Source organism: Aotus nancymaae, unplaced genomic scaffold (assembly GCF_030222135.1).
Source record: "Aotus nancymaae isolate 86718 unplaced genomic scaffold, 86718_ANA_hifiasm-v0.15.2.pri h1tg000032l_0, whole genome shotgun sequence".
Classification (NCBI taxonomy): domain Eukaryota; kingdom Metazoa; phylum Chordata; class Mammalia; order Primates; family Aotidae; genus Aotus; species Aotus nancymaae.
In genome coordinates this window covers 698332-724596 of record NW_026988445.1, presented here as the reverse complement: position 1 = coordinate 724596, position 26265 = coordinate 698332, and the positions used below count along the sequence as shown (strand labels likewise).

Genomic DNA, 26265 nt, shown 5'->3' with positions numbered 1-26265 from the left:
CCCAGGCCTATTTTTTTCTATCTATAGCTATCTTCACCTGTGTGATAATGACCCTCACATCTACAACCTCAACCCTGAACTGCAGAATTAAACATCTAAATGCCTCCCTGACATATCCATTTGGGTGTTTAATAATTATATCAAACAACAGGTCTGAATGGAACTCCAGCTGTTCCCTCCCAAACCTGCTCTTCCTGCAGGGATATTTATCTAGGTTAATGAAACTACATCCTTTTAGCTTCTTAAGCAAAACCTCTGAAGTCATCCTTGATAACTCTCCCATATATCACCACATCTGATCCCTTAACATATTCTGTTGGTTCTGTCTTGTAAATATATCCAAAATTGAATGACTTATCATCATAGTTTCTGCTACTACTCTGGTCAAAGTCACCATCATCACTTCCTGAATTATTTCAATGGCTTTTTAGAAGCAGCTTTTTGTTTTTACTCTGATCCCCTTACAATTTATCCTCAACACAGGAGCAAGAATAATCAAGTTAAAAGTCAGATTATGACACTCTTCTGCTCCAAACCCTCTGGAGGATTTTTGTCTATCAAAATAAAAGCCAAAGTCCCATAAGAATCTCATTTTCTATTACTATTCTTCTCCTTTTCCTTTGCCTACTCCAGCCCTAGGGGCCAGCCATGCTAACCTTTCTGAGGAAGAGAAAATATGTCAAGCATGCGCCTGCTTTAGGGCCTCTGTACTTTTATCTGCCTGGAATATTCTTCTTTAAAATACCTATATGGCTTACTACTTCACTTTCTTTGCTAAAATGCCATATTTTCATTGAGTCTTCCCTGGCCACCTAATATAAAGTTTTAATAGCATACTTCACCACCCTTGCCCTTCACCCTTTCCTATTTCCTTTATTCCTAAGCCTTTTTTGTTATTTGACACAGTATATATTTTACTTTTTTATCTTGTTTATTGCCTCTCATATTAATATGTTAGCTATATTTACATGTTCAGGATTTTTTATTCTTTTGTTCACTGCTGAGTCCCTAGCAACTAAGAACGGGGCCTAGCACATACTGGGTGTTCAAGAAATACTTGTTGAATAAACCTACCACTGCAGTACATTGTGTAAATGATAAACATAGTAGTACTCGGGAGGTACTTATCAAAAAGAATGGCAAGAAGATAGTGCTTTTCTTTAAAAACATACCAATGCAAGATCAAATCTAGCTTATTACTCTGTACTGAAGGACTAAACCACTCAAACCACAAAAAACTTGGAAAGTAGATGATATTCTTACCTAGACCAGCTCTTGACTCTTTTTTCTTCTGAGAGGCCCAACCCACTGTGGAAAGTTTATCTCCTCCTGGTTTCTCCTCTAAGCCTCTATTCAAGCGCCAAATTTTTAGTGTATTGTCATCAGAACAGGTAGCAATCTAACAGGGAGAACAAAGAAGGGTGTTAAGTTTCAATCAAATATTTACAATACAGTAAAAAATTGATTGTCTTAAATGCTTGTGACTGGAGAATTATTTTGTCTAATAAATAGGATATAGAAAATAGTATCTGAAAGATCATATACATTAATTTCTTGCTTTCAGGAATCATTCCAGATTTCCAACAAAGCTGAGTTTCTAGTTTCTACTTCATATACCTTCTACTAGTATGTCTTTCGTTACTGGTCATTTCTTATCTAAATTTCTGATATAAAACCTGGCTCTTTATCATCTTCTGTATAAACACAAAATATGTAATTAAGACACCCTTTTTACTCTTCTTTTAAATGATCAATCAGTATATGTTACCAACATTCAATTTCTACAATTTTCTTCTGAATTCTGCATGTTGTGCCACATTACTAAAGTAAAGGCAACATTTGCAAGATCATACTTGGCCCATGACTCTAGTAGGCCAAGCAGAATGTGCATCTGTGACAAGTAGAATGAAACCATTCCTTTTGAGATTCTTTTTCAGATAGGTAAAGGAGCAATCTGGGAAAACAACAAGTTCACTAGGCTGAAAGAAGTTAAAAAATAACCTTTGCCCCTTTAAAAATATCTGACCATTCTCGATCTTGGTCCCAAGCCTTTTATGGCAGAGAAAGTCCAGCTTGAAGAGCTTGTGGCAAATGGCCACTGGTACCAGAGCTGTTCCCTAGCATTTGTTTATATAATTTCTCTATTTCAGTTACTAAAGAGAAAGAAAAAAAGAATACACGTTCTCTGAAGTCTTGGCCCCCAAGAGACTGGCAACTTTTTCCTTTCCTTACTGGGAGGCCAAAAGAAGATACACATATTTGACTGCTCAATATGAAATGTTTGACATCTCACAGTTCCTCTATAGTTTATTAACAATAGTTATTTACAGAGCACCTACTATGTGTCTGGTAGTTTACATTCTTTATCTTATTTAATTCTCACACTCTAAAGGCCTTGTACTCAAACAATCTCCTATGCAAAAGGGAATAAAGTTATTTGCCCAAAGTAACCACAATCAAATGGAAGAGCTAGGATTTAAACTCAGCTTTCTCCTATTCCAAAAGTTAGACATTAAAAAAATTAAAAGAACACAAACCATATTCTACTTTCCTAATTCTAGGCTTGAGATGAAATTATTTTTAAAAGACTTAAAAAAGTAGTCAATAAATTAGTATAGGTAAACAGCCCTGCTATTTCCTTTGAGCACAGGAAATAAGGATAATTAATATATGATGTTTAAGATGCACAGAGATAACGGTAATATATGATGGTTGAAAAAAGATAACAAAATTAACTAATTAAAAAATCATTCATCTTAGTAAGTTCTATGAAGATGCAACACTACATGTTAAAAGCAGGTATTTCACTAGAAATTATATGAAATCTCCAAGGAAAAAATATCATTAGCAAGTAATTTCAGGTGATTAAAGTAATGACTTAAACAAAAAAAGGTCTGCCATAAAGTTGAGCAAAGAAATGGTAACAAGGACAAGGAGAAACCCACAACAGTACTGGAAGCTAGCAGGGATGCCACAAATAGACCAGATCATGAGAAGCTACTGGAAGATAAAAAACAGATGGGAACAATAGGCAACAAAACCTCAAAATGTCATATGTGAAAGGGGAGACCTCTACAGAAATAAGATTTCCTGTGGAACCTAGAATAACTCAAAGACCAGAAGCAATGGGGGTTGGGAGAATGACTGGAACTTGAGCTGCCAATCTATGAAATTCCAATATATACATAGTTTTTAATGTTTCTGGCCTATCTACATTTTAGGGTTTTTTTTGTTTCTTAATGTGTCACTTTAAAAAAATTAAAAGGTGGGCATATTTTCTTCTTTCTAGAGTATCTAAAACATTTCAGACCTACTTACATAGTTTAGCAACAGATAACCTAACATGTTAAAACTTCACAGTAACCATTTTGTTAGCCATATGTGAAAACCCAAATTGGGCTGTTAAGATGTTACCTTTAATAAACTACATTGATAGTATCTAAAAAGTAAAAAAGATTAGTTCTCACCTTAGATTGTATTTTTACCTTAGATTTTAATATAAAATTTTAATTAAGTTAAAAACTTAATTCTACATTTAGGAAAGAAATAACTCTAGGGAACCAGAAATCTATCCTTATTTCACAGGGCATAATACCATTATAGTATGGGTAAAGAAAAGCAGAATATGTCTGAGTAATGTAGATATGGATCCTGGATGGCCTCTAGATCTTTAAAATCTCAACTTAAACATAAAAATCTGTATCAGTCTCAAAACAAACCTTGGAAAAACCTATAAACCTGTGATCTACATTTTAAACCAACTGTAAAAATTCATTTACAAACCTTTGTGAAGTCAGATGGACACCAGCACACAGAAGTGACCTCTTGAGAATGACCCAGGAGCACAGTAGGAGGTTGCCAGGGTGTGGAAACCTAGTCCAATCAAAAAGAAACAAGTCAGCAAGCAATGTTGGATCTCCCAGATAGAGGCTTTGAATTCAGAAATGTCTCTTAGAGAGCTTTAGGATTGTTACCAAAGGCCGCTAGACCTGCATAGTTATAGTTTGGGAAGAAAAAAAAGATTTCCAATGGGTATCAAAGTATTTCTGTCAATGATCTGAGAAAACACAATGAAAACAGCCAAAATAAGTAAACAATAAGAGCTTACATACAAGGATAGCTCTTATTTCATATCAGGACAACCTAGCCATACCTACTTTGCCTAAAATTCAAGACTGTCATTGTCCCTCATTCCTTAGGTGGTAAACTTTCTGGAAGAATGTTATTCATCCTTAAGTAGTCAACTTGACAACTTAGTCCTGTTTTTACAAAGCATAGACATTTTCAGGTCTGTAGTCAGCTACTTCTAGAAACACTAAATTAATTGTGAAACCTGAAGATTTCTGAAGCATGCTACTAGCTTTCTTGGGACAAGAGGACGGTCTTCCTTCCAAAAGACGACTCACTTTTACCAAAACCCAAATTTATACTCCTTCATTTTGAGTTGGATAACCTTCATTCTGAAGGGGTATAAACTATATTTTACATGGCACTTTGGTATCCTTTCTAGAAAATTTTTTTTCCTCTATAATTTTATTTCAGTTAATTTGCTGAGAGAAGTTTTGAATTTTCAAGTGTCATTCACATTTTAATATTTTAACGCAGAAAGAAGGGTCACATTATACTGTCCTGTACATGTGACTAAGAATCATATTTTTCCAACATCAGATGCACAGTTATGTGCATTTGACAGCATCGTACAGCTGACTCATTCAAGAGATGTCAATCTCTTTCATAGGCCATGGGAATTAATCAGCACAATAAGGAGTACAAACTCACATAACTATTATTAGTATGTGTGTTTCAAATGAGCAAGAAGGTTCAGGCTGAGAGAAGTTATTCTCCTTTCATTTTCCTGAGGCTCTGAATCATGGCTCATTTGTATGAAGAAAGTGGAGGTGACTCTGGAATGATTAAGTAAACTTAATAGGTTCCCCAAATTATAGTTAAGAGATTTGACACACTGATTTGTAAAGTTAACTCAATCATTAATACTCCTCTCTTGGCTCAAATGGTACATATACAGTAATTCAAAAAGCAGAAGAAGACAAAGAGCAAAGTCTAACTTGTCTTGCTGAGTTAATTAAAATTTAACAGAAGCAAGCTTTTTCTACATCTACAGGAATCTCACTTACTGCCTACTCCTACAATGCCACAGAGATAATTCATTCTTTCCCAAGGTAACATATTTTAGAAAAGACGTTTTAAGATTGTAAGTATCCCAGTAGTCACAGAAATTTTCCTTCCTCCTCCATTTGTGATGGTCCCAGTCTATTAAATTTCTCTTCACCCAAGGTCCAAACAGGTCTGGTAGCAGCAAATTAAAAGGGAAAGGAAATCCTCAAGTCCTACTGAGCATCCTGGTAGAAACACATTATTCTCTTCCATTGGTTCACCTTGCTTATTGCCTCTAGCTTTTATTTTCATGATACTGGTCCTTTCTCAGTTTCTGTATAATACCTAGAAGAACCTAAATGTGTACACAGAGGATTAAAATAAGTTTCAAAAACCCCCCTAAATAGCCGCCAATAGAATATATGCACATTTTTATCTATCGTGTTTCAGAGAAAAAAGAAAACATTTTAGAATATGATTAAAAGGTATAAATAATGCAAATAAAAGTCTAAGCCAGGTACTTTACATAGCATTAAAAGTGAGGGAAAGGTTCCTCAAAAAGTTAAACAATTATATGACCCAGCAATTCTATTCTTAGGCATAGAATTTTGTTCCTACACTCCCAGGAGAGTTAAAAACCTATATTAAAGAAGAACTTATACACAAATGTTCATAGCAGCTTTATTCATAATGTCAAAAAGCGGAAGCAACTCAAATGTCCATCAACTGATGAATGAATAAACAAAATGTGGTCTATCTGTACAATGGAATATTATTCAGTCATAAAAAAATGAAGTACTGACACATGCTATAACATGAATGAACCTAGACAATATTATGCTAAGACATCAGGGACAGAATGCTGATTTTGTACAACTCCACTTATACAAAATGTCTAGAATAGCAAATCCAGAGACATAATGTAGTTTAGCAGGTGCTGGGGAGGAACAGGGGATTGGAGAGTGACTGTTAAAGGACATAGGTTTTTTTACTGGTGTGATGATGTTTGGGAATTAGTGGTGATATTTGTACAACACCGTGATTACACTAGTAACTACTCAACTGTAAACTTAAAAATGGTGAATTTTATGTTACATGAATTCTATCTCAATAAGGAAAAGTCAGGGGAAGGGCGTGTTGTGGGTTAAAATGAGAAACTAATGTCTAACAAGTTTTCATGAACTTTTATGCTTTGATAGTTTAGGACTATCCTAGGGTACAGTATGACTACTTCAAGAAAGATTCATTTCTTCTAATGAGATTCAGGTGGTTTTTAAATCCTTCATTTTTATTCAAATAAATTTTTATTTATTGTCCATTATTATAAAAACATTATAATGATATAATCTCATTTTTTTAAGGCTTCCTTTCCCTTTTAAGTAGGAAAGAGACTATTAAGTCTAAGAGACATTTATATACATGCATTTTGGAGATGCTCAGACACAGAAGACTGTCCTCTCTTACATATTCTACTTTTTATAAAATAAAGACTTCAATTCAAGGCACAAGAAATCCTAAAGTTAAATCTCTTACAACTATGAAGGTATCTCTAGAAGTAAATGGCTCTAATCTACAGATCTCATAAAGTTATTTTGTATACTTAAACATACAAAAAATATCAGCACTTTTCCTCACAAAATCTCTTCTCTGCCCAGTTGGAAACCAAGTCTAATCTTTATTTCTGCCATGAGATCATTTACACTTCCTAAAGTGTCAGGCTTAACGTTTTGCCAGTCAGTGGTAGAATGACTATGCCAAATCAGTTTATTTATAACCACTTCGATGCTATTCAGTGGCTATATCAGAAACAAACCAGAGAAAAGGGGATGGTGTGGGGGTGGAACAACGTGTAGGTTAAAAAGAAAAGGTATAATATTAAATCTTTTTAAAAGTCTTGGGTTTCAATATCAGTCCAAATATATTATATTTCCCCTTTGCTGGGCAGTAGTGAGGATTAAAAAGCCATTCTCTTCTGTCTCAAGATACAAAACCTCCTTCTATTTTGTTTTCTTGTGCCCATGGGCTTTTGGCTTTTTAACATAGAAAAAATTCATACTTAAGAGAATTCTGACTTTTTGAACGTGTAGAAGAGAGTTAGAAGACAACCCAACAGTCTGGATACTCAGCTTGAATGGAATTGCTCTTAAAAATACCACTCCTCCTTTTCTTAATCATGGAAAAGAGAAACTGAGCCACCTCACTAGGCAAATTCAATTTTAGGATGTGCAAGCTTGCCAGGATCTCAAATATCAGAGTCTGTACACTGAGTTATGTGTGGACAGGCAGAAGAACATCACGTCTGAACCACGTCATTCAACACTGACATGTGACCCAGCCTAGGAAATAAAAAAGGGTAACCCATGTATTTGGTAGCTACCGATTGGTTGTCTGAAAATGGCTTAGAAACAATGGCCAACTATATTTAGTGTATATCTTTAAAGGGAGGAAGTATTCCCTCAACCTTCATTCTCTGAAACAAAATTTTAAAAAGGCCTTGCGCTAGAGAAGAGGAACTTTAAAAATTGTCAAGAAAACTTTACACACATAATATACAGTTGTACACATAATTATGTATATATATAAAATTTAAAAATTTATTAAGAATAATTTCAAAACTATAAAGAAAACCACACACACAATATATAATTGTATACATAATTATGTATATAGAATTTAAAATCTTATTAAGAATAATTTTAAAAGAATAATCAATACATGTTTTTTGAATTATTCTTTACATGCTTTTAGATATGTTTGAATTTTTTTTTTTAAGAAGAAACAAAGTTTAAAAGATACAGACCTGTAGTAGGAATAAAATCCTCTAGTTAAGTTGGGAGCCAAAGTAGAGAAAGAAACATAGGTAAGACAGTGAACAAAGAAGAAAAGAAAAATAAAGATAGCAAAATAAAAAGCATTAAGACCAAATTTGAAACTCAAAATTTAAAATATAAGACAGAAGCATTAATGCTAGTGATGTAACATTAAATCTCAAGTAAGAAGAATATTATAAAGAGGAAACTCCATCTTGTGATGGAGTCTCAAGTATATACTTTATAGGCAAATTTTCATTTAAAAACATAACAAAAGAAACATGCTTGTAGAAAAAGGCAAGCCCAACATAGAAGCAACTTGGATAGAGCAATATCTCCACCTTGTGACTATTTAGGATATTGTTACTAAAATTTTAATAAATTAGTGTTGCATTTTTGCAACTCTTGTTATATAGAAATCACTTTTTTGTACTGCCCTCAGGACTGGAAGAAATTAAGCTGAAGAATATGCTTCATATTGAACAGGTTTTACCTCTTTCCTAAAAAAAAATTGCAATATTACTTTCTAGAGCTTGGCAGGACAAAGAATGATATAACTTTCTTTTGAGAAGGGATTTGATACTATCAAAACTATGGCTCTATGAAGTTTTAGATGTTATGACTTTAAAACCCAAAATACGTGAATTCTGATTATTCAATTCACCAATGTCAAAGACATTTATGAACTTACAGAGAAATCTAGAAGATAACTAATTCTTAGTCATGGGTAAACAATGCCTTAATGATCGTTCTCTGAATTCCCAGAATACTTCCATAACTATTCCTTCGAGAGACATTTTTTCAGTGACAAGCAAGTGCTACCTGTTGTGCAATATTTTTATTTTCTCTACTAGACTTCAAATGGACAGCTTTAAATTTTTTAACTTATAGTGGACACTTTAGAATTACTGTTATTAAAAAAGTTAATTGAAAGATTATTAAATAATGCTATTAAATATATAAAAATTTGATAAAGCAGCCACTTCTACTTTAATGGCCTGAAGATCAGCTACTTGTAAGGAAAGAATAAAGAATAAATTAATCATACAAATATTTTTGAGTTTCTGTTTTGTACAAGGCTCCATGGGTGATTCGAGCACAGGATCCTAGGGATCAAAATACTGTATTCTGAATGAGAATTTGAAACCAGAGGGCAGAAAGTCAGTACAGCATGTTTTTCAGGATGCAGGACAAAGTAGCTAAGGTTCTTACTACTCTCTGAATTTCCTAATAATTTGTGAAACAGGATATGAATTATCAATTTCTGACAAGCTGTGGCCCTGAAAGTTTCATACATTCTGTAACAGAGTAAGGTCTCAGCTATATTAAGAGCCAAGAAGCAACCTTTACTAACTATCTGATGCAGGAACAGTATAGTTTATGTGGTTACATTAAACTTACCTCGCACTGGACAGAACAAATATTTGCAAGTATACTTCAGCCTAACATTTGTGGAGAAGTTTAGCAACTTACCTTCCATATATAAGCGGCTTCGTCACTTGAGCCACTGACTAAAAACTGGTCATCTGGACTAAGGCTGGATTTTACATAAAAGGTAGAGTTCTGGTGTCCATTGAAGATAGCCACTGCCAGAGGAAAAAAAACCAAATTACTTGGCTCTTGTTATTTCCAGTGGTTAAGTGGATATAGACAGGATATATATATTCTAACAAGTTTTATCACTATATTGCCTATTGAAGCAGATGGTCTAGCTTTATTCATCAAATAAAAGAAACTGGATATTGGCAGAAAAATGAAACCCTAAAAGGAGGCTTTATGTTAGATCCAATCTCATGAACTCAGTCTGAATACTTGGTATTAAAATGGCGATATCAAGAGGAAAAAATGTGATTTAAAACATTCCTTAAAAAAAAAAAAAAGAATGCAGCCAATGTCCAACTTGCAGAAAAATGCCTTTATAATACCCTCTCTCTCCAGCCCAGGGTAGGATTTTTCCATTGCATAATATATTCGTCTAATTTCCCCTTAGACTTCAAGCCTCTTGAGGATAAATTTCATATCTTACTTTTTCCTCTCTAGATTTACAGTGTTTTGAACAGAGTAGATCCTCAAACATTTGTTCCATGAATAGGAAAACAAAAATCAGTGAAAAGTATCATTTGAGTTCTGGTTAAAACTTACTAATAGCTTATCTAGGACGTGGGAATCATTTTAATCCAGCACTTTAAGTAAGCTGAATGGTGGAAGTTGCTACTGGGGTAAACTATGTTCATACATAAGGCACTAGGTTAGGTTTAGCCTTCTGTCAATGGCAAAAGGGCAATTAACCAAATCTAGCATAATATGTTCTTGACAGGTTCTTCTATCCTAAGAAGGTCAAATCCTGAGGCTTCTGACATCAGAACACTACGAGGAAATACAGGAGAAAAATCTCAATTATTGGAGAATTTAAGGATACCTTTAGGCAGGAAAAAACAATCACACTCCATCTTTTAACAAACAGAGAAAAGGATTAGTAGGGGCCTTAACAGGTTTCCATAAGTGCTCACAGGAATCTCTTCCATTTTCTAGAATAAAGCTGGAAAAGAACTTTGTATTTATAGCTTTTATGGAAAAAGCTATGCAGGCAGAGCAAATATTCCTGATATCAGACATTTTTACTGTGAAAATGAGGCAGGATATGAATCAATTTGGATACATCTATTATCACTGCAAAACAAAAAACTCCTTTATTCTGAACACTGTTCTAAAACTGTAATTTTTAATCTTCCTCAACTCTAAACTATGAATGGAAATCTCTGGCCAGAATTTCCCACAACACCTATAAGTATTTATTGCCCTCTGCTGGTCTAAGAAAGGCTGGTATGAAGCACACTGTAAATGTTTAAACCTTGCTAAAAACTCCTAAAACGTATGTTAGCTTTAATTAGTTCAGTTTAATCTTACTTTCGTAATCATCTGGGCTCTTAAAGTACTTCACAGTCAACCTTGTGAACATCACTTAATATAACACCATGAATATAAAGTATGGTAGATCAAGTATCAAATCCAAGATCCTTTCAGAAGTTTTGAAAAGAACAAGTAATTACAAGACGTTACACACTGCCCCCCTGACACACACACCCCCTGCCCCCCACCCCCCCACACGGTTGTCAAGTCTTATTCTGCCACCCAGGTTGGAGTGCAGTGGCAAGATCATGGCTCACTGAAGCCTGAAATTTCCCAGGCTCAAGCAATTCTCCTACCTCAGCCTTCCAAGTACCTGGGACTTCAGGTGCATTCCACCACATCTGTCTAATTTTTTGCATCTTTTTATTGAGATGGGGTTTCGACATGTTGCCGAGGCTGGTCTTGAACTCCTGAGCTCAAGCAATCTGCCAGCCTCAGCCTCCTAAAGTGCTGGGTTTATAGGTGTGAGCCACCATGACCGGCCATGATTCAATTTTTAAAGAATTAATCAATCTACTCATCTATCTACCTATCTGAGCAAATGAAATTAAATAGAAGCATAGAAAAGGTTTACTAAATTATTAGCAAAGTGTTTGATGGAAGAAAGACACTAAACTCAAGGCTCTTTTCAGTGCCACATTATAGCAAAAATTATATAGAAAGAGCTCTTGTACGTCCTTATAATATAATCAGGATTAGGCTTTATCTTTCAAGGAAACGATTTTGAAAAGTCTATTTTATTTGACTGACTAAATCAGCAGTTCTCCAAGCTCTGATTCCATTAAGGAATATAGCAAAAGAAACACCTCTTTTCTTTTCTAAATGCTATTGCTCTTGTTTAGAGAAAACCAGACCCAGTGCAAAGCAGCAGAAATGCAGACCATGATGCTGTTGCAGATACTAAAGTCCTAATAAGATTGCTTAGGGTGATCTTTGGAGACTTCTGTAAGATCTCATCTAAAATGACAAGTTCTGTACTTGAGATTTCTTGTTTATCAGCACATTTCACTGTAGTGGAAACTGGGTAACTCTGAAGATTGGTTATAGAATTCAAAGTGTTTTTGAAAGATCTACAGATGAGGAATAACCAGGCTACTAAGATGTTGCTTGCTTAAGAAATTGATAATGTTCTTTAAAATAACACAACCCAAATAACTCTCTTAAAGCATGCCTGAGGCCAGTGATTTGGAAGAAGGAGGGGAGAGGATTTAAAAAAAGAGGAAAATATACTTGAAAAACTTGGTTTTCTTTTTAAAACTATCTTTATATATTAGTTTTAAGTATCAGATTCTATTTTTATAGTGTTGAGGTAAAAAAAAGGGTGAGGCTGGGGAAAACACCTAAAGAGATAAAATGGCCTCTAACATTAAGGAGAAGGCTGAGGTAGGCTGAAATTATTTTGGGGTCTGAGAAATTCAGCCACCTCCAATTTTAACCAGCAGCCCCTAAAGAGGACAAAAGCTGAGCAGAAGCACTTTTTCTACTTCAGAGTTTATTAAATCAAAAATTGAGAGAATTCTAAATATAGGCCAAAAGGCTTAATTTAAAGAGATACCCTCTATTAAAATAAAATTAAGTCACCATGTAAAGCACGATTCAGCTTACTTGTGAAATCATCACAAGGAAATAGTTTCCTTCACTTATGAAAATATCACTGGAACTAATCAAAGATGCCAAAATTCTCATATGGCTTAGAAAGTTCAGTTTAGAAGAAAACCCATTAAACTATCATTACCAAAATAGCCCATATTAGCTTCCTGGTAAGAGAATTTGAATGACTAATATCTTACCTGGAGAAGTCTTCAAGCCAGTCATATTGAACATGTAGATGTTATCATCTGTGCAATTAGCAAACAAAGTAGAGCCAGTGGAATCCAAAATCAGACTTGAATATCCTGGAAAAAGGAAACTTAAGTTTAGCATGTCCTGATGATGGTGAGGTTAAAATGTAGAGGCAAAACCAGATCATTCCATAAGAAGAATCATCCAAATTCTTTGTCCCTAAAATATACACAAACCAAAAATAGTCTTCTGAGTTTTTATCTTTTGAACTTCATATATTAGAATTTTTCAAATCAATGTTACTGAAAACTAGCCTAATTTTTTTTTTTTTTTTTTTTTTTTAACAAAAATTCATTATCTCCCCCAAAAGACCTATATAAAGGCTTACCAAGTTTTCGTGTGCTGCTACCTGGGTACAGGAAAGACTTGGATGCTATGGGTTCTTGTCGATAAGCAGTATAATTCTTACGTAAATCCCATACTTTGATTATCCTAAAAACCAAGGCAAATAAATATTTTGTAGACCTTCTTCCAATTCCCAACAACTTCAATTACATTCAATGTGAAATGATTTTTAATCTAACTCCTCTGGCACATTAACTAGGTACAGTGAGTGAGGATACTTCATTGGGAAACGAATTAAATTATCTTATACTGTTGTCTCCAATATCAGGCTTATAATTCTGACAGAACGGAAACAGATGTGACTTGACCCAGTGTTGGGTTACTGGAGTTTACTCTAAGGGAACGGAAAAGGAAGATGAAGGTTGACTGCTGATAGTAACTGTTCCATTGTTTTTAGAAAAAATACTTCCTAAGCCTTTAATAATTCTGCATATATCCTTTGGTATCTTAAGTAGCAATTTCTGTCCCTGTGGTTGTATTTCCATACGTAACTCCTTAATTAATCTAGTCTAAACAAATTGTTCTGTGAAATAAAGTATTTTTTCATTTCATCTATTGAGATAATTGTCTCAATCCTCTACTTCCAGCATGAAGGCAACTTGAAAACACAAACCTGATTTGAAATGACAGTATCCTTGGAAACAAACAGAGCAAGGTTTCAGTCATTCACAAGCAGAACTAATAACCTTTAGATAATCCTTCATTCCTGCCTGAGAATTTGGTTCACATAGGGTTTTAGTGCCCAGAGGACACAATAGAAATCCTAGCTCGGTAAGCCATCATCTTTTAAATTAAAAATTTTAATGGAAGGATACCTTGAGAGATATAACAGGAAGAAGCTTAAAAAGAGTCTCCAGGGCCGGGCGTGGTGGCTCAAGCCTGTAATCCCAGCACTTTGGGAGGCCGAGGCGGGTGGATCACGAGGTCAAGAGATCGAGACCATCCTGGTCAACATGGTGAAACCCCGTCTCTACTAATACAAAAAATTAGCTGGGCATGGTGGCACGTGCCTGTAATCCCAGCTACTCAGGAGGCTGAGGCAGGAGAATTGCCTGAACCCAGGAGGCGGAGGTTGCGGTGAGCCGAGATCACGCCATTGCACTCCAGCCTGGGTAACGAGCGAAACTCCGTCTCAAAAAAAAAAAAAAAAAAAAGGAAAAAAAAAAAGTCTCCACACGCAAAGAATTTATATTCTACAAAGCAAGCAACCAACAAGTATCACACAGCAGACTTATTTGGAACTCAAGAATTCAGACTAATCATGGATGATAGGTATGTGAAAGTCATTAGACCTCACTATCATCAATCTAGTTAGACTACTCCCAGAAATGTCAACTACATCCCCAGAATCAGATTTCTTCCTTTAGGATATTCTTAAATCTGAAAAAGATAAAACCCAATGTCATAGAAATTTTACTCCTCAAAATAAGAATTAGTGACTAAGTTATATTGCATAAGGCAAGCAAGCAAGCTACCCATCCAGCTTCTTTTCAAAGATAGCAACAGCAGCTACCACTGCTCTTCTGTGCTAGACAATGTGCTAAACATCATACATATATTCTTTCATTTAATTATTTCAGCAAGAGTCCTTAAACTAGATACTTTCCAGTGTGATCTGTAGTCCCTTTTCTCATTGGGGTACTTGCTATGTTGACAGTTAAAACCACATACATTCAGTTATAATGGGACTATGTGACTTCCCTATTACAGCTCATAAAAACTATCTCATCGGAAGAACCAAGAAATAGACTCTTACCCATCCACCGCTCCTGCTGAGACTAACGTATTCTCATCTTGAAAGAGGACCACAGTAACACTTTGCTGGAAATCCTGATAGCACAAGAAAAGAAAAAGAAGAAAATTTTATCTTGGCCATCATAATCTTTACCATCAAGAGAATAAGGTGCTAAAAAAGGACTTTTCTCCCCAGACTCTAACTTAGATGAAATCTTCTCTAATAATCTCAATTGGATATATATGCTGACCAAAAGGTAATTTTAGTAAGAATCATTAAGTTTCAGTATATAGTATATAAAGTATACAGTGTTAATACTTTAACTTGTACTCAAAAAACAAACTGGTGACCAAAAGATTTTGCCTGTCAGAGCCTATGCATCTACTTAGACTCAGCCCTACTAATATGCTGTGTATCCTTAGAAAACTTATTTAACTTTCCTGTGCCGGTTTAATCTCTAAAATGTTGCTGTCTACCTAGATTATCACATAGGAGTATTGAAAGAATTATGGATAATAGATTATTACATGCTCTGAGAGAAAAAAAAAAAAAAAAACGCCCAGTGGAGCCTTACCTCCTAATTGCTATTACTTAACAAGATTAAATGTCTGAAATGTTACTCATTTTAACTTAATATGGCCTCCACAATCTGTTTCCATTCATGCTTGCGTCCTGTTCATGGCATATAGTTTTAAGTCTTAATGTCTTAGCAGTCATATTTCCCCCAAAATATTAACTTGTATCCTATACACCAGAAATATTTTTGAAAAAATATATTAAAGAGAGAAAAGGGCAATTTTTTTTTAAAGTAAAAGGATATATTACGGGCATTGAGCTCTGATTGCAAGTTAATATGAGTGGTACTATGTTCTACCCATGATCTCAGTATATTTAATAATATTTTGTCAAATGCTTAAAAATAAACAAAAAAACCTATCTTTCTGTAGTTTGTATTATGAAAACAACAGGGATTCTTTCCCCATAGAAAAGCACATCGCAGTACTTAATATGCTTCTTCAAACTACTCCTTCCCTACTTTTCCTTACGAATTCCACTATACCATAGGAGTGTGTATGTATAGAGAGAGAGACAAAGATTTCTAGGGATGAGACTTGGTAAGCTGAAATTTTAACATATGCCTCAGGCAACTCTGATGCACACAGTATTTGAGGTAATGGCTATCTCAATTACCCTGATTCGATCATTATACACAGTATACATGTATCAAGCTGTGTACATGTACCCCGCCAAAATATGTACAATCATGTCATCAATTTTACTTAAAAATTAATAAATTAATTAAAAGTAAACGGAGATAATCATCACTTTCTACTTAATGGCATCATGAGACAAGATGACCTTATGTTTAATGCAATCTAATTCTTCAAAACCAAAGTAAGTTTAAAGTAAAATAAAAGATATTCATCGATGAGGCCACTGTATAATATTTTTAATTCCATCAATAATATAAGTAAATGGCAGTAATATAAAATATAAGTAAATGGCATCAATAATATAAGTAAATATAAGTTCTTCTTATAATTCAGAAGAACTAAAAGAATTTGAGAACCACAATGTAGGTACTGAATAAGCAATAAACCACTGATATCAAATGAGAATCATGAAGATTCTCATTCACTTAATCAATAGTTCCCATTTATTCTATCCTACTGATAAGATCTCCACAAATGTATACGTCTGTAAAATCTTACCACAGAAGGAGCAAGTCCCTTTGAATTCTGTTTCTTCTTGGGTTTTGAAGGGGTTTGCTTGTCTGAGGTATTGTGAGCTCCACTGATTTGATTCACTTGCCTATAAAATCCATCTGAAAGATATTCCAAGGAAATTTAGGTTTCAGCATTCTTACATGCTGAATGTAACATGTGTACGTAAAACTTCAATATTAAGTTATTTTTGACCAAATTGGTGAAATTAGAAGCCAGCAGAACTACATTTCCCGTGAGACTATAATGTATAAAAAGGAACAGATGTTTTTAACAGCTTTAATAATTGTCAAAACTTGGAAACAACCAAGATGTCCTTCAGTAGGTGAATGGATAAACTGTGGTCCATTCAAACAATGGAATATTATTCAGTGCTAAAAAGAAATGAGCTTAATAAAGCCATAAAAAGACATGGAGGGAATGTAACTGGTTGTACTGGGCTTAGATTAGTTGTTGCCAGGGCTTAGAGGGAGGTAGCGTTGAATAAGTAGAGGACAGAGGATTTCTAGAGTAGTGAAACTATTTTGTATGATACTACTATGGTGGACATATGTCATTACACATTTGTCAATGTAACACTAATTATAAACTCTGAGTGACAGCCTGTGTTGAAATAGGTTCACTGATTATAACAAAAGTACCACTCAGGCATAGGTTGGATGTCAGTGGGGTAGGCTGTGTGTGGGTGGGGCAGGGGCTATATGGGAACTCTCTGTACTTTCTGCTCAATTTTGCTGTGAACATAAAACTGCTGTGCAAAATAAGGTTTATTAAAATTTTTCTAAATAATTTATTATATATTTCAAAATAGCTAGAAGAATGGGAGGCCCAGGTGGGCAGATCGCCTGAGGTCAGGAATTCCAGACTAGCCTGGCCAACATGGCGAAACCCCGTCTATACTAAAAATATAAAAATTAGCTGGGCATGGTGGTGCACGCCTGTAATTCCAGCTACTTGGGAGGCTGAGGTAAGAGAATCACTTAAGCCTGGGAGGTAGAGGTTGCAGTGAGGTGAGATCATGCCACTGCACTCCAGCCTGGGCAATCGACTGAGACCCCGTCTCAAAAAAAAAAAAAAAAAAAAAAGCTAGAGGAATTGTAATGTTCCCAACACAAAGAAAAGATAAATGTTTGAGATGCTGGATATCCCAATCACCCTGATTTGATCATTACATGTTCTATATGTATCAAGATATCACATATACCCCCAAAATATGTAGAACTATGTTATCAATTTTTAAAAATTCAGATACTAAAAAAACTTTTAAGTGAACAGTGAAATAATCACCACTATATGCTTAATGGCATCATGAGACAACCATGAGCTTATTATTTACTTCAAATTAACTTTAAAATCAGGCCAGGAATGGTGGCTCACGCCTGTAATCCCAGCACTTTGGAAGGCAAAGGCGGGCAGATCACTTGAGGTCAGGAATTCAAGACCAGCCTGGCAAACATGGTGAAACCCCGTCTCTACTAAAAAAATACAAAAATTAGCCAGGTGTGGTGGTGGGTGCCTGTAATCCCAGCGACTCAGCAGGCTGAGATAGGGGAATTGCTTGAACCCAGGTAATAGAGATTGCAGTGAGCTGAGTTTGTGTCACTGTACTCCATCCTGGGTGACAGAGACTCCATCTCAAAAAAATAAAAATAAAAATTCTTAAAAACTGAAATAAATTTAAATTAAAAGATATTTACCAGTGAGGCTGTGTAATGGTATTTTTAAATCCATCAAAAATGTGGGTAAATGGCATTATAATTCAAAGACAATACAAGATAAATACATGAATGTAATACTTGCAACAATCACTAAGATCTTGAGAACTGGAACAGTGAGCAGAAATGGGGAATTATGAGTACATGCTCCTGGTGGTGATCAGATGAAATCACTAACTCTTTCACTCAAAATTAAGTATAGGGTGATCCCAAATCTCTCAAAATTAAAATAGAACTAGACAACCTTTTTTGTTGCACCTGGTATCCCAGACCATAATGTTGCCATCTCTTCCACCTGTACAGAATACAGCTGTGGGGAAATAAACAGATTATTAAGAGGTTAACAAAACCAGTCAATGACACAAATTTCAATTTCAATTTCCTTATCTATTATGTGCTAGGTACTGTATCTGGCACAGGAGATCAAAAATGTAAAAATATATGGCTCAACAACAAATAGGAGAAAGGATTACAAAAAGCTTGAGATGCTAATGTTGAACAAAACTTTATAGAATCACCCCTCTGTAAATTTTTTAAAACCCATACAAAATACTTTATATAGCACAGTTATAGTAAGAATGACAAGCAAGAGCCAAAATACAGAGTGTTTGCTATTTTAAATGTTAATTACTATCCTACATGACTTATACAAATTATCTCAATCCTTGCTATCGACCTTATTAGGTAGGTAGCAAGAGAGGCACAGAGAGGATAAATAACTTGTAAAGGTACTCTTGGCAGTATGAATCTAGAGCTTATACTCCAAACCTCTAAACTGTATTGGCTCAATATAAAAATATGAAATTTGTCAGATTCATATGAAATTTGTCAAAGAGGTTGGCTCTGGGGTGCAATGGTATTGGAGAAGGCACTATAGGAGAACTTCAATTTATCTGTAATGTTTTATTCTTTAAAATTAAGCCAAAAAACCCCTGCTTCCTGTGTGAAAGAGTGAGCACTTAAACTAATCCACTTGTATAGGCTGTAAGTGGGATAAAATACAAAAACAGCTACCTGAGGACTCTGTGGAACTGGAACTAAAACATGCAATTTTTCTTACTGATAAACAATATTTTACATATTCATAGGGTATATGTGCTATTTTGATGCCTACACAGAATGTATTATGATCAAGTCAGGGTATCTGGGCTATCCATCACCTTGAGTATTTATCATTTCTATATGCTGGGAACATTTCAAGTTTTCTAGCTACTTGAAATATACAGTATTTTGTAAGGTGACAATTGTCAGATATTAAACAATGGAACTTATTCCATCTAACTTTATGTTTGTATCCATCAAGCAAACTTTCTTCATTCTCCCTTCATACCCACACACTTTCCAGCCTCTGGTTATCTATCATTCTACTCTCTACTTTCATAAGATTCACTGCTGTAGCACCCACATGTAAGTGAGAACATGTGAAATTTATCTTTTGCACCTGGCTTAACATAATATTGATGCAAATGACATAACTTAATTCCTTCTTATGGCCAAACAGTATTCAACTGTATATATGCTACATATTTAGAAACTCTATTTGTCCATTAACAGACAGGTTGATTCTGTATCTTGGCTATTGTGAATAGTGCTACAATAGTGTGACTGCAGTTATTCCTTTGATACACTGATTTCTTTTCCTTTGGATAAATACCCAATGAGACTGCTGGATCATATGGTAACTCTATTTTTAGTTTGAAAAATCTTACAGTTTTCCATAGTGGCTATACTTATTTACATTCCCACCAACAATGTACAAGAGTTCTCTTTCTCCACATCCTTGCCAGCATCTGTTGTTTAATACTAGCCATTCTAACTAGGCTAGGATGATATCTCACTGTGGTTATTAGTCATATGGAGCAGTTTTTCACATACCTGGGAAGTTTTCACCTGTTACTTTGTTTTTTTATATTTGCCTTCTGGGACACTGAAAATTCATATATTTGGCCATTTGATAGTGTCCCACATTGCCATGAAAGCTTTAGTCATTCATATTATTTTTTGTCTATTTTTGTCTGACTAGGTTATTTCAAAAGATGTCTTCAAGTTCTAAGATTCTTCTGCTTGATCTATTGCTGAAGCTTTCAAATGTATTTCGTAGTTCCAGAATTTCATTCTATTGTATGATACCCATCTCTCTGGTAAATTCCTCATTCATATCCTTAATTATTTTTCTGTTTCTTTGTACTGTCCTTCAGAATTCTCTTGTATCTCACTGAGCTTCTTTAGTATCAGTATTTTGGATCATTTTTCCAGGATTTTGTGTTATTTCTTTTTGATTGGGATTTGTTGCTGGAGAATTACTGTGTTCCTCTGGATGTGTCACATATCCTTGGTTTTTGACGTTCCCTGTGTTTGTATGTTATTTGTGCACCTGGTTTAACAGCTGCTTCTTCCAATTTTTTCAATTTGGTTTGTAATGGAGAACATTTTCCTGAAGATGTATCTATGGTGATGCTTGGAAAGGACACTTGGCTTTCATTCTGGATGCAAGTAGTGTAGTCTCTATCATTCCTTTTGACTGTAAATAGAGTCAGTGGTATCCGTGGTTTTGTTGGTAGATCAGTGTGGTTGTTAGTGTAGACTAGTTAAGTCTTGCCAGAAACTGAAATATCAAGTGGGCCAGTCTTCAGGCCCCAGTGATGGCAGCAGTGGTCTGAGCCTGCCTGTCCTTCGGCCCCAAGGCATAATACAATAGCACTGGTGTTAATGGGTCCAGGCAGGTAGATTCTTGAGCATTCAGATGGCTTCCTCAGGTACTGGAAATGGCAACAGTGGGCCAGGTGGGTGGGCAAGTTCTTGAGCCCCTGGGCAGCAGGTGTGGAGTGGTATGGGTGATGATAGTAGCAGTGATGGAAAAATCCCTTGGAACCCAAGTATTCTCTACTAGTGTTGGTGGTGTCTGTGATACGCTGGGCAGGCCAGTCTCCAGACCTGCAGGTTGCATGTACAGCTGTGGTAGTAGCAGGTTGAGTAGGCCCAACTTCAGACTCTAGAAGGAGTGCTCAGGTACCACTGCTGACGAACTGAACTGGGTGATCCTTAGGCCACCCAGATTGTGCTTGGGTGGTGGCGGCTATGAAGACAGGCTGGGTGGAACTGCCCTCAGGGACTCTGGTGGTGCACGCAGGTGCTGGCTATGGAAGGCAGGGGTGGGGTGATCCCCAGGCTTCTGGTGGAATGCTCAGGTAGGGGGAGCAGAAGCTATGCTGCAGTACTGCTATGGAGAGTGGGGTTGCTTTCCCTGGGAGCAGCCATAGGCAGGTAGTTAGGGGATTGAGCTTTGCTCATACCTCTGCCCCGCAGCAGCCCCTCTGCTCAGAGGAATGGGGTCACTGGCTCCCAATTCAATCTGAGTGGCAGGGCAGGACGTAGTCTGGTGGGGGCTGGGCTCTGAAAATCATGCTGTGTTGCAGCTGCTTAGGACTTAGGGGTGTTGTGTGGGATCCAGTATGATATCTCTCTGGAGCAAATTCTCCAGGCAGCTCCCTACGTTAGTCTCAGGGCCTGTGAGCATCAAGGGGGTCCCTCATGGGTAATGCTATTAGAGTTCACAGTGGGTATTTGGGCTGCTGAGGGTCCCACTTACTCTTCCCTTGCATAGGAAGCCTCTCCAGATTCCTAGCTGATCCCAAACAGGCTGCCTTACTTTTCTCTCCTTCCTTGCTTTTGGAGTTTCTTATCACTTCTCAGTTGAATTCCAGTGTTCTCTCTTAGATGATCTATTTGAAGTGTGATTACATACTGTCTCACTATCACTATAATTATCTCACTATTTTGGTTCCACTCTGTGGAAGAGGTAAGTACAAGAAGCATCTGGTCAGTCATGTTCAAACCCCTCCTTTAATTCAGCACTTTTAAAGTGTCAGGAACTATTCATTCCTTTTAACAGCTTTGATTGTACAGACTCTCACTCAGGTTCATTTTCCCCCTCTTTTGTTGGAATTCACTCTGCCTAAAATAGAAATTGTTTGGGGGTAAAATTTACTCCTCTCTTTAAGTTACCACTTTCCTCTTTGAGACAAGAGTCTCTCTCTGTCGCCCAGGCTGGAGTGCAGTGGCATGATCTTGGTTCACTGCAACCTCCGCCTCCTGGGTTCAACCGATTCTCCTGCCTCATCCTCCCGAGTAGGTGGGATTACAGTCATGTGCCATCACAACTGATTAATTTTTTATATTTTTGGTAGAGACTGGGTTTCGTCATCTTGGACAGGCTGGTCTCAAACTCCTTGACCTCAGGTGATTTGTCCGCTTTGGCCTCCCAAAGTGCTGGGATTACAAGCATGAGCCACTGCACCTGGCCCGCTTTCCTCTTAAACATTCGATGCTTGGAGGGGAGTCAACATTTTTAGCAAATGATTGGAGTGAAATTAAGTTACTGGGTGTTTTTTTGTTTTTTGTCTTTTTTGGTGGTTTTACCTTGAGGGCAGCCATAGTTGCAGCATTAATACCAGGCAGCAAAAATGTAAATTAAAAAATCTGCCATCTTTCAAGACAGACGAACCATGAAAAGGAAACTGGGAGCAATAAGAACAATCAGAGAGTGAGGGGATGGGGAAACCCTGGAGACGGCTAGAGAAAGGGAACCCATAATTCCATGTTTAAACTCAGTCCAAGTCTCTGGCTGACCCCTGTACCATATGGGCAAGAGAAAACTGAAAGCAGTTTGCAACTGAGGCTTAAACTAAAGAAAATAATTGAGGTAAGATCCACTGCCCTCTTGCAGGTGTGACAGTCTGCAATTTGGATCTAAACAAGTGAATTGTCTGTTAAAAAAGGAACACCAACTCTTTTCTAAGCAATATAACAGAATCTAGAATCCAACATACCATTTGCAATGTCCAGAATATAATCTTAAATTACTTGACTTAAAAAGAGCCAGGAAAATGAATTGTTCTCAAGGGAAAATAAATCAATGGAAGCCAAATCCCAAGATAATCCAGCTGTTATCAGATTAAGGTTGTAAAGGATATATAACCATGTTAGATGAGTTAAAGAAACATATACTTAGCCTGGGCAACATGGTGAAACCACATCTCTACAAAAAATACAAAAATTAGCTGGGTGTGGTGGTATGCACCTATAGTCTCAGCTACTTGGGAGGCTGAGGTTGGAGGACCGCTTGAGACTGGGAGCAGATTTTTGCCACCTCCAGCCTGGGTGACAGAATGAGACTCTGTCTCAAAAAAGAAAGAAAAGAAAAGAAAAAAACATATACACTTGCAATCAACCAAAAGATGATAAATCTCAGCAGGAAAACAAATACACAAACAAATGAAGGTCAGGCATCGTGGCTCATGCCTGTAATCCCAGTATTTTGGGAGGCTGAGGTGGGCAGATCCCTTGAGCCCAGAAGTTCAAGACAAGCCTGGGCAACATGGCAAAACCCCATCTCTACAAAAAATACAAAAAGAAATTAGCCAGGAATGGTGGCATTCGCCTATGGTTCCAGCTACTCTGGCGGCTGAGATAGGAGGACTGCTTGAGCCCAGGAGGTTAAAGCTGCAGTGAGCTGTGATCATGCTACTGCCCTCTAACCTGGGTAAAAGAGCGAGACTCTGCCTTAAAAAAATAAAAAATTTTAGAACTGAAAACCAGTATTTGAAATGAAAAAAATTCACTGGATGGGCATAAGAAGACTGGAGAAAACAGAGAAAGTAAACTTTAGGACAACTGAAATCATTCAATTTGAAGAAGAGAGAGAAAAACAGAACTGAACGTTATGCTAAATGAAAGAAGCCAGTCACAGAAGACCACATATTGTATCATTCCATTTGTATGCATGTGTATAATTGGCAGATCTAGAGAGAAAGAAATTACTATAGTGGTTGTATGGGGTTGAAAGGAATAGGTGAAAGTATTGCTAACGTGTTCAAGTTTCTTTTCAGCTGATGAAAAGGTTTTAAGTTTATATTGTGGTGACAGCTGCACAACTCTGTGAATAAACTAAAACATGTACTTTAAATGGATGAATTTTATGGCTTGTTTATTATATCTTAAATTTAGGATAACCGAAAAAAAAAAAAAAAAAAAAAGAAAAAGAAAACCTTAAGGACGCATGTGATAATTTAGAAAAGTCAAATATATGAGCAATTGAAAAAAAATATATATGAGTAATTAAGGTATCAGAAGAAGCAGGGAGGACAAAGATTATGAATAAATTAGGCAGAAAATATATTTCTTTCTTTTTTTTTTTTTTTTTTTTTTTTGAGACAGAGTCTCTGTCACCCAGCTGGAGTGTGGAGGGCAGTAGTGTGATCTCGGCCAACTGCAACCTCCGCCTCCCAAGTTCAAGTGATTCTTCTGCCTCAGCCCCAAGTAGCTGGGATTACAGACTCCCATCACAACGCCCAGCTAATTTTTGTATTTTTAGTAGAGACAGGCTTTCACCGTGTTGGCCAGACTGATCTTGAACGCCTGACCTCAAGTGACCTACCCACCTCAGCCTCCCAAAGTGCTGGGATTACAGGCCTGAGCAACCATGCCTGGACAGAAAAAAATATTTCAAGAAATAATAGCAGTAAATTTCCCTATTCAGTAAAAAGGAATTTACAAATTCAAAAAGCTCAGCAAGCCTCAAACAGGATAACTATGAAGGGAATCATGACTAGATGAACCACAATTAAACTGCTAGAAACCAAAGACAGAATATCCTGAAAGTACTCAGGAAAAACAGCATATTGTATGCAGGGAAATGATTTTAACAACCACAGAGTTCTCAATGAAACCACAGATGATAGTAGAACATCTTCAGGCAATGAAAAGAAAAAAAAAGCTGTTGACCCAAAATTTCATATCCAACAAAAATGTCCTTCAAGAATGACAATGAAATAAGGACATTTTCAGATAAAAGAAAACAAAGGTAATTTATTACCACCAGACTCGTACTATAAGAAATGTTAAGGGAAATTCTTTAAGGAAATGATACCAAAGAGGAAAAAGGTGGCATCACCAGGGAGAAATCATGAGTTCAGGGAGGAAGTTGTGGGTTCAGTTTTTGGCATGTTGAATCTGAAGTACTTGCAGAGAGGTTAAGGCTAGGAATACAGATCTGGGTCAACACAAGTAGAGTGAAAAACAAAACAAAACTAGTACAGATGAAACTGTCCAAGAAGGTATAGGTTGAAAGCAAAATAAAGGACCAAACACCAAATCCTGGGCCTTGATAACACTTCAAGCTAGGTAAAAGCAACTATGAAAGAATAAAGAGAAAGACAAAAGAAGAACCAAAACGGAGTGGTCTATCATAGATTCTAAGGAAAGAATTCTATTGAAATTTTATCAATGGCCTAAAGTGTAACATATTATACAAGCAGAAGAAAAGATCTGGAAAGTTTCAGGGTTTCTGATAATTAGATATGTTAATAACTTTAGCAAGAGTGATTTCATGAAGAGGGCTACTTTGAAAAGTAGATTAAACCAAATTAGAGGAGATAGAAAATATGAAACAGTAACAACTAAAAGAGAACACGGGGTTAAGATATTTGGGAAAATAGGTCACAGACATTCTTGAGTCTTTCCTGAGAAGAATTGGCCAATAGAGAAGGGGAGCTTGAAGATACAGGAGCCATGGGGATACATGTAATGGCAGAAGGTCTTGGAGAGGATCAAGAATGTTTCTCAATTTTAGCTGCACATTGGAATCCCTTGAGGAACTTAAAAAAAAATGCCTGGCCCACTTCCAAGACATTCTCATTTAATTAAAACTTGAGAATGAAGAATGAGAAAGAAGGTGAAAATTTAGGTAAGTTTATAGGAGAGGAAATAGAAATACATTTATAATCAATTTTAATTATCTCCCAAAAGTTCTAATACCTGCCCTTTTGCCACACAAAGCACTTATCTAGTTCATTTTCTTTGCTTTTAGGTGGCAGATATTTAGGGAAGGTGAATTCCATTAGTATTACTATGTCCAGTTAGGATTATTTACATCCTGCCCATGTAGGGTGGAAAGAACTGGACCAATGATCTTTTCTACCAAGCTATCTACGAAAAAAACCCAGAAAACACTAAGCATTTATATGGTTCTCTGACTGATTGATTATAGACTAATCGATTGACTTAATTTA

The 26265-nt window shown here is 36.2% G+C and overlaps 1 protein-coding gene across 4 annotated transcripts in view; it reads right to left on the bottom strand.

The window, feature by feature from the left end:
* DTL (denticleless E3 ubiquitin protein ligase homolog) overlaps positions 1–26265 on the bottom strand; it is a 240656-nt gene that overhangs the window by 20081 nt on the left and 194310 nt on the right. For all 4 annotated transcript variants that reach the window (XM_012459602.3, XM_012459605.3, XM_012459603.2 and 1 more), the window contains 8 exons: positions 18441–18506; positions 16470–16582; positions 14779–14852; positions 13006–13109; positions 12626–12730; positions 9399–9511; positions 3784–3873; positions 1264–1399 (listed from right to left, as the gene is read on the bottom strand). In XM_012459602.3, coding sequence (XP_012315025.1) covers positions 1264–1399; positions 3784–3873; positions 9399–9511; positions 12626–12730; positions 13006–13109; positions 14779–14852; positions 16470–16582; positions 18441–18506 — 801 coding nt within the window. The remainder of the gene's footprint in view (positions 1–1263; positions 1400–3783; positions 3874–9398; positions 9512–12625; positions 12731–13005; positions 13110–14778; positions 14853–16469; positions 16583–18440; positions 18507–26265) is intronic.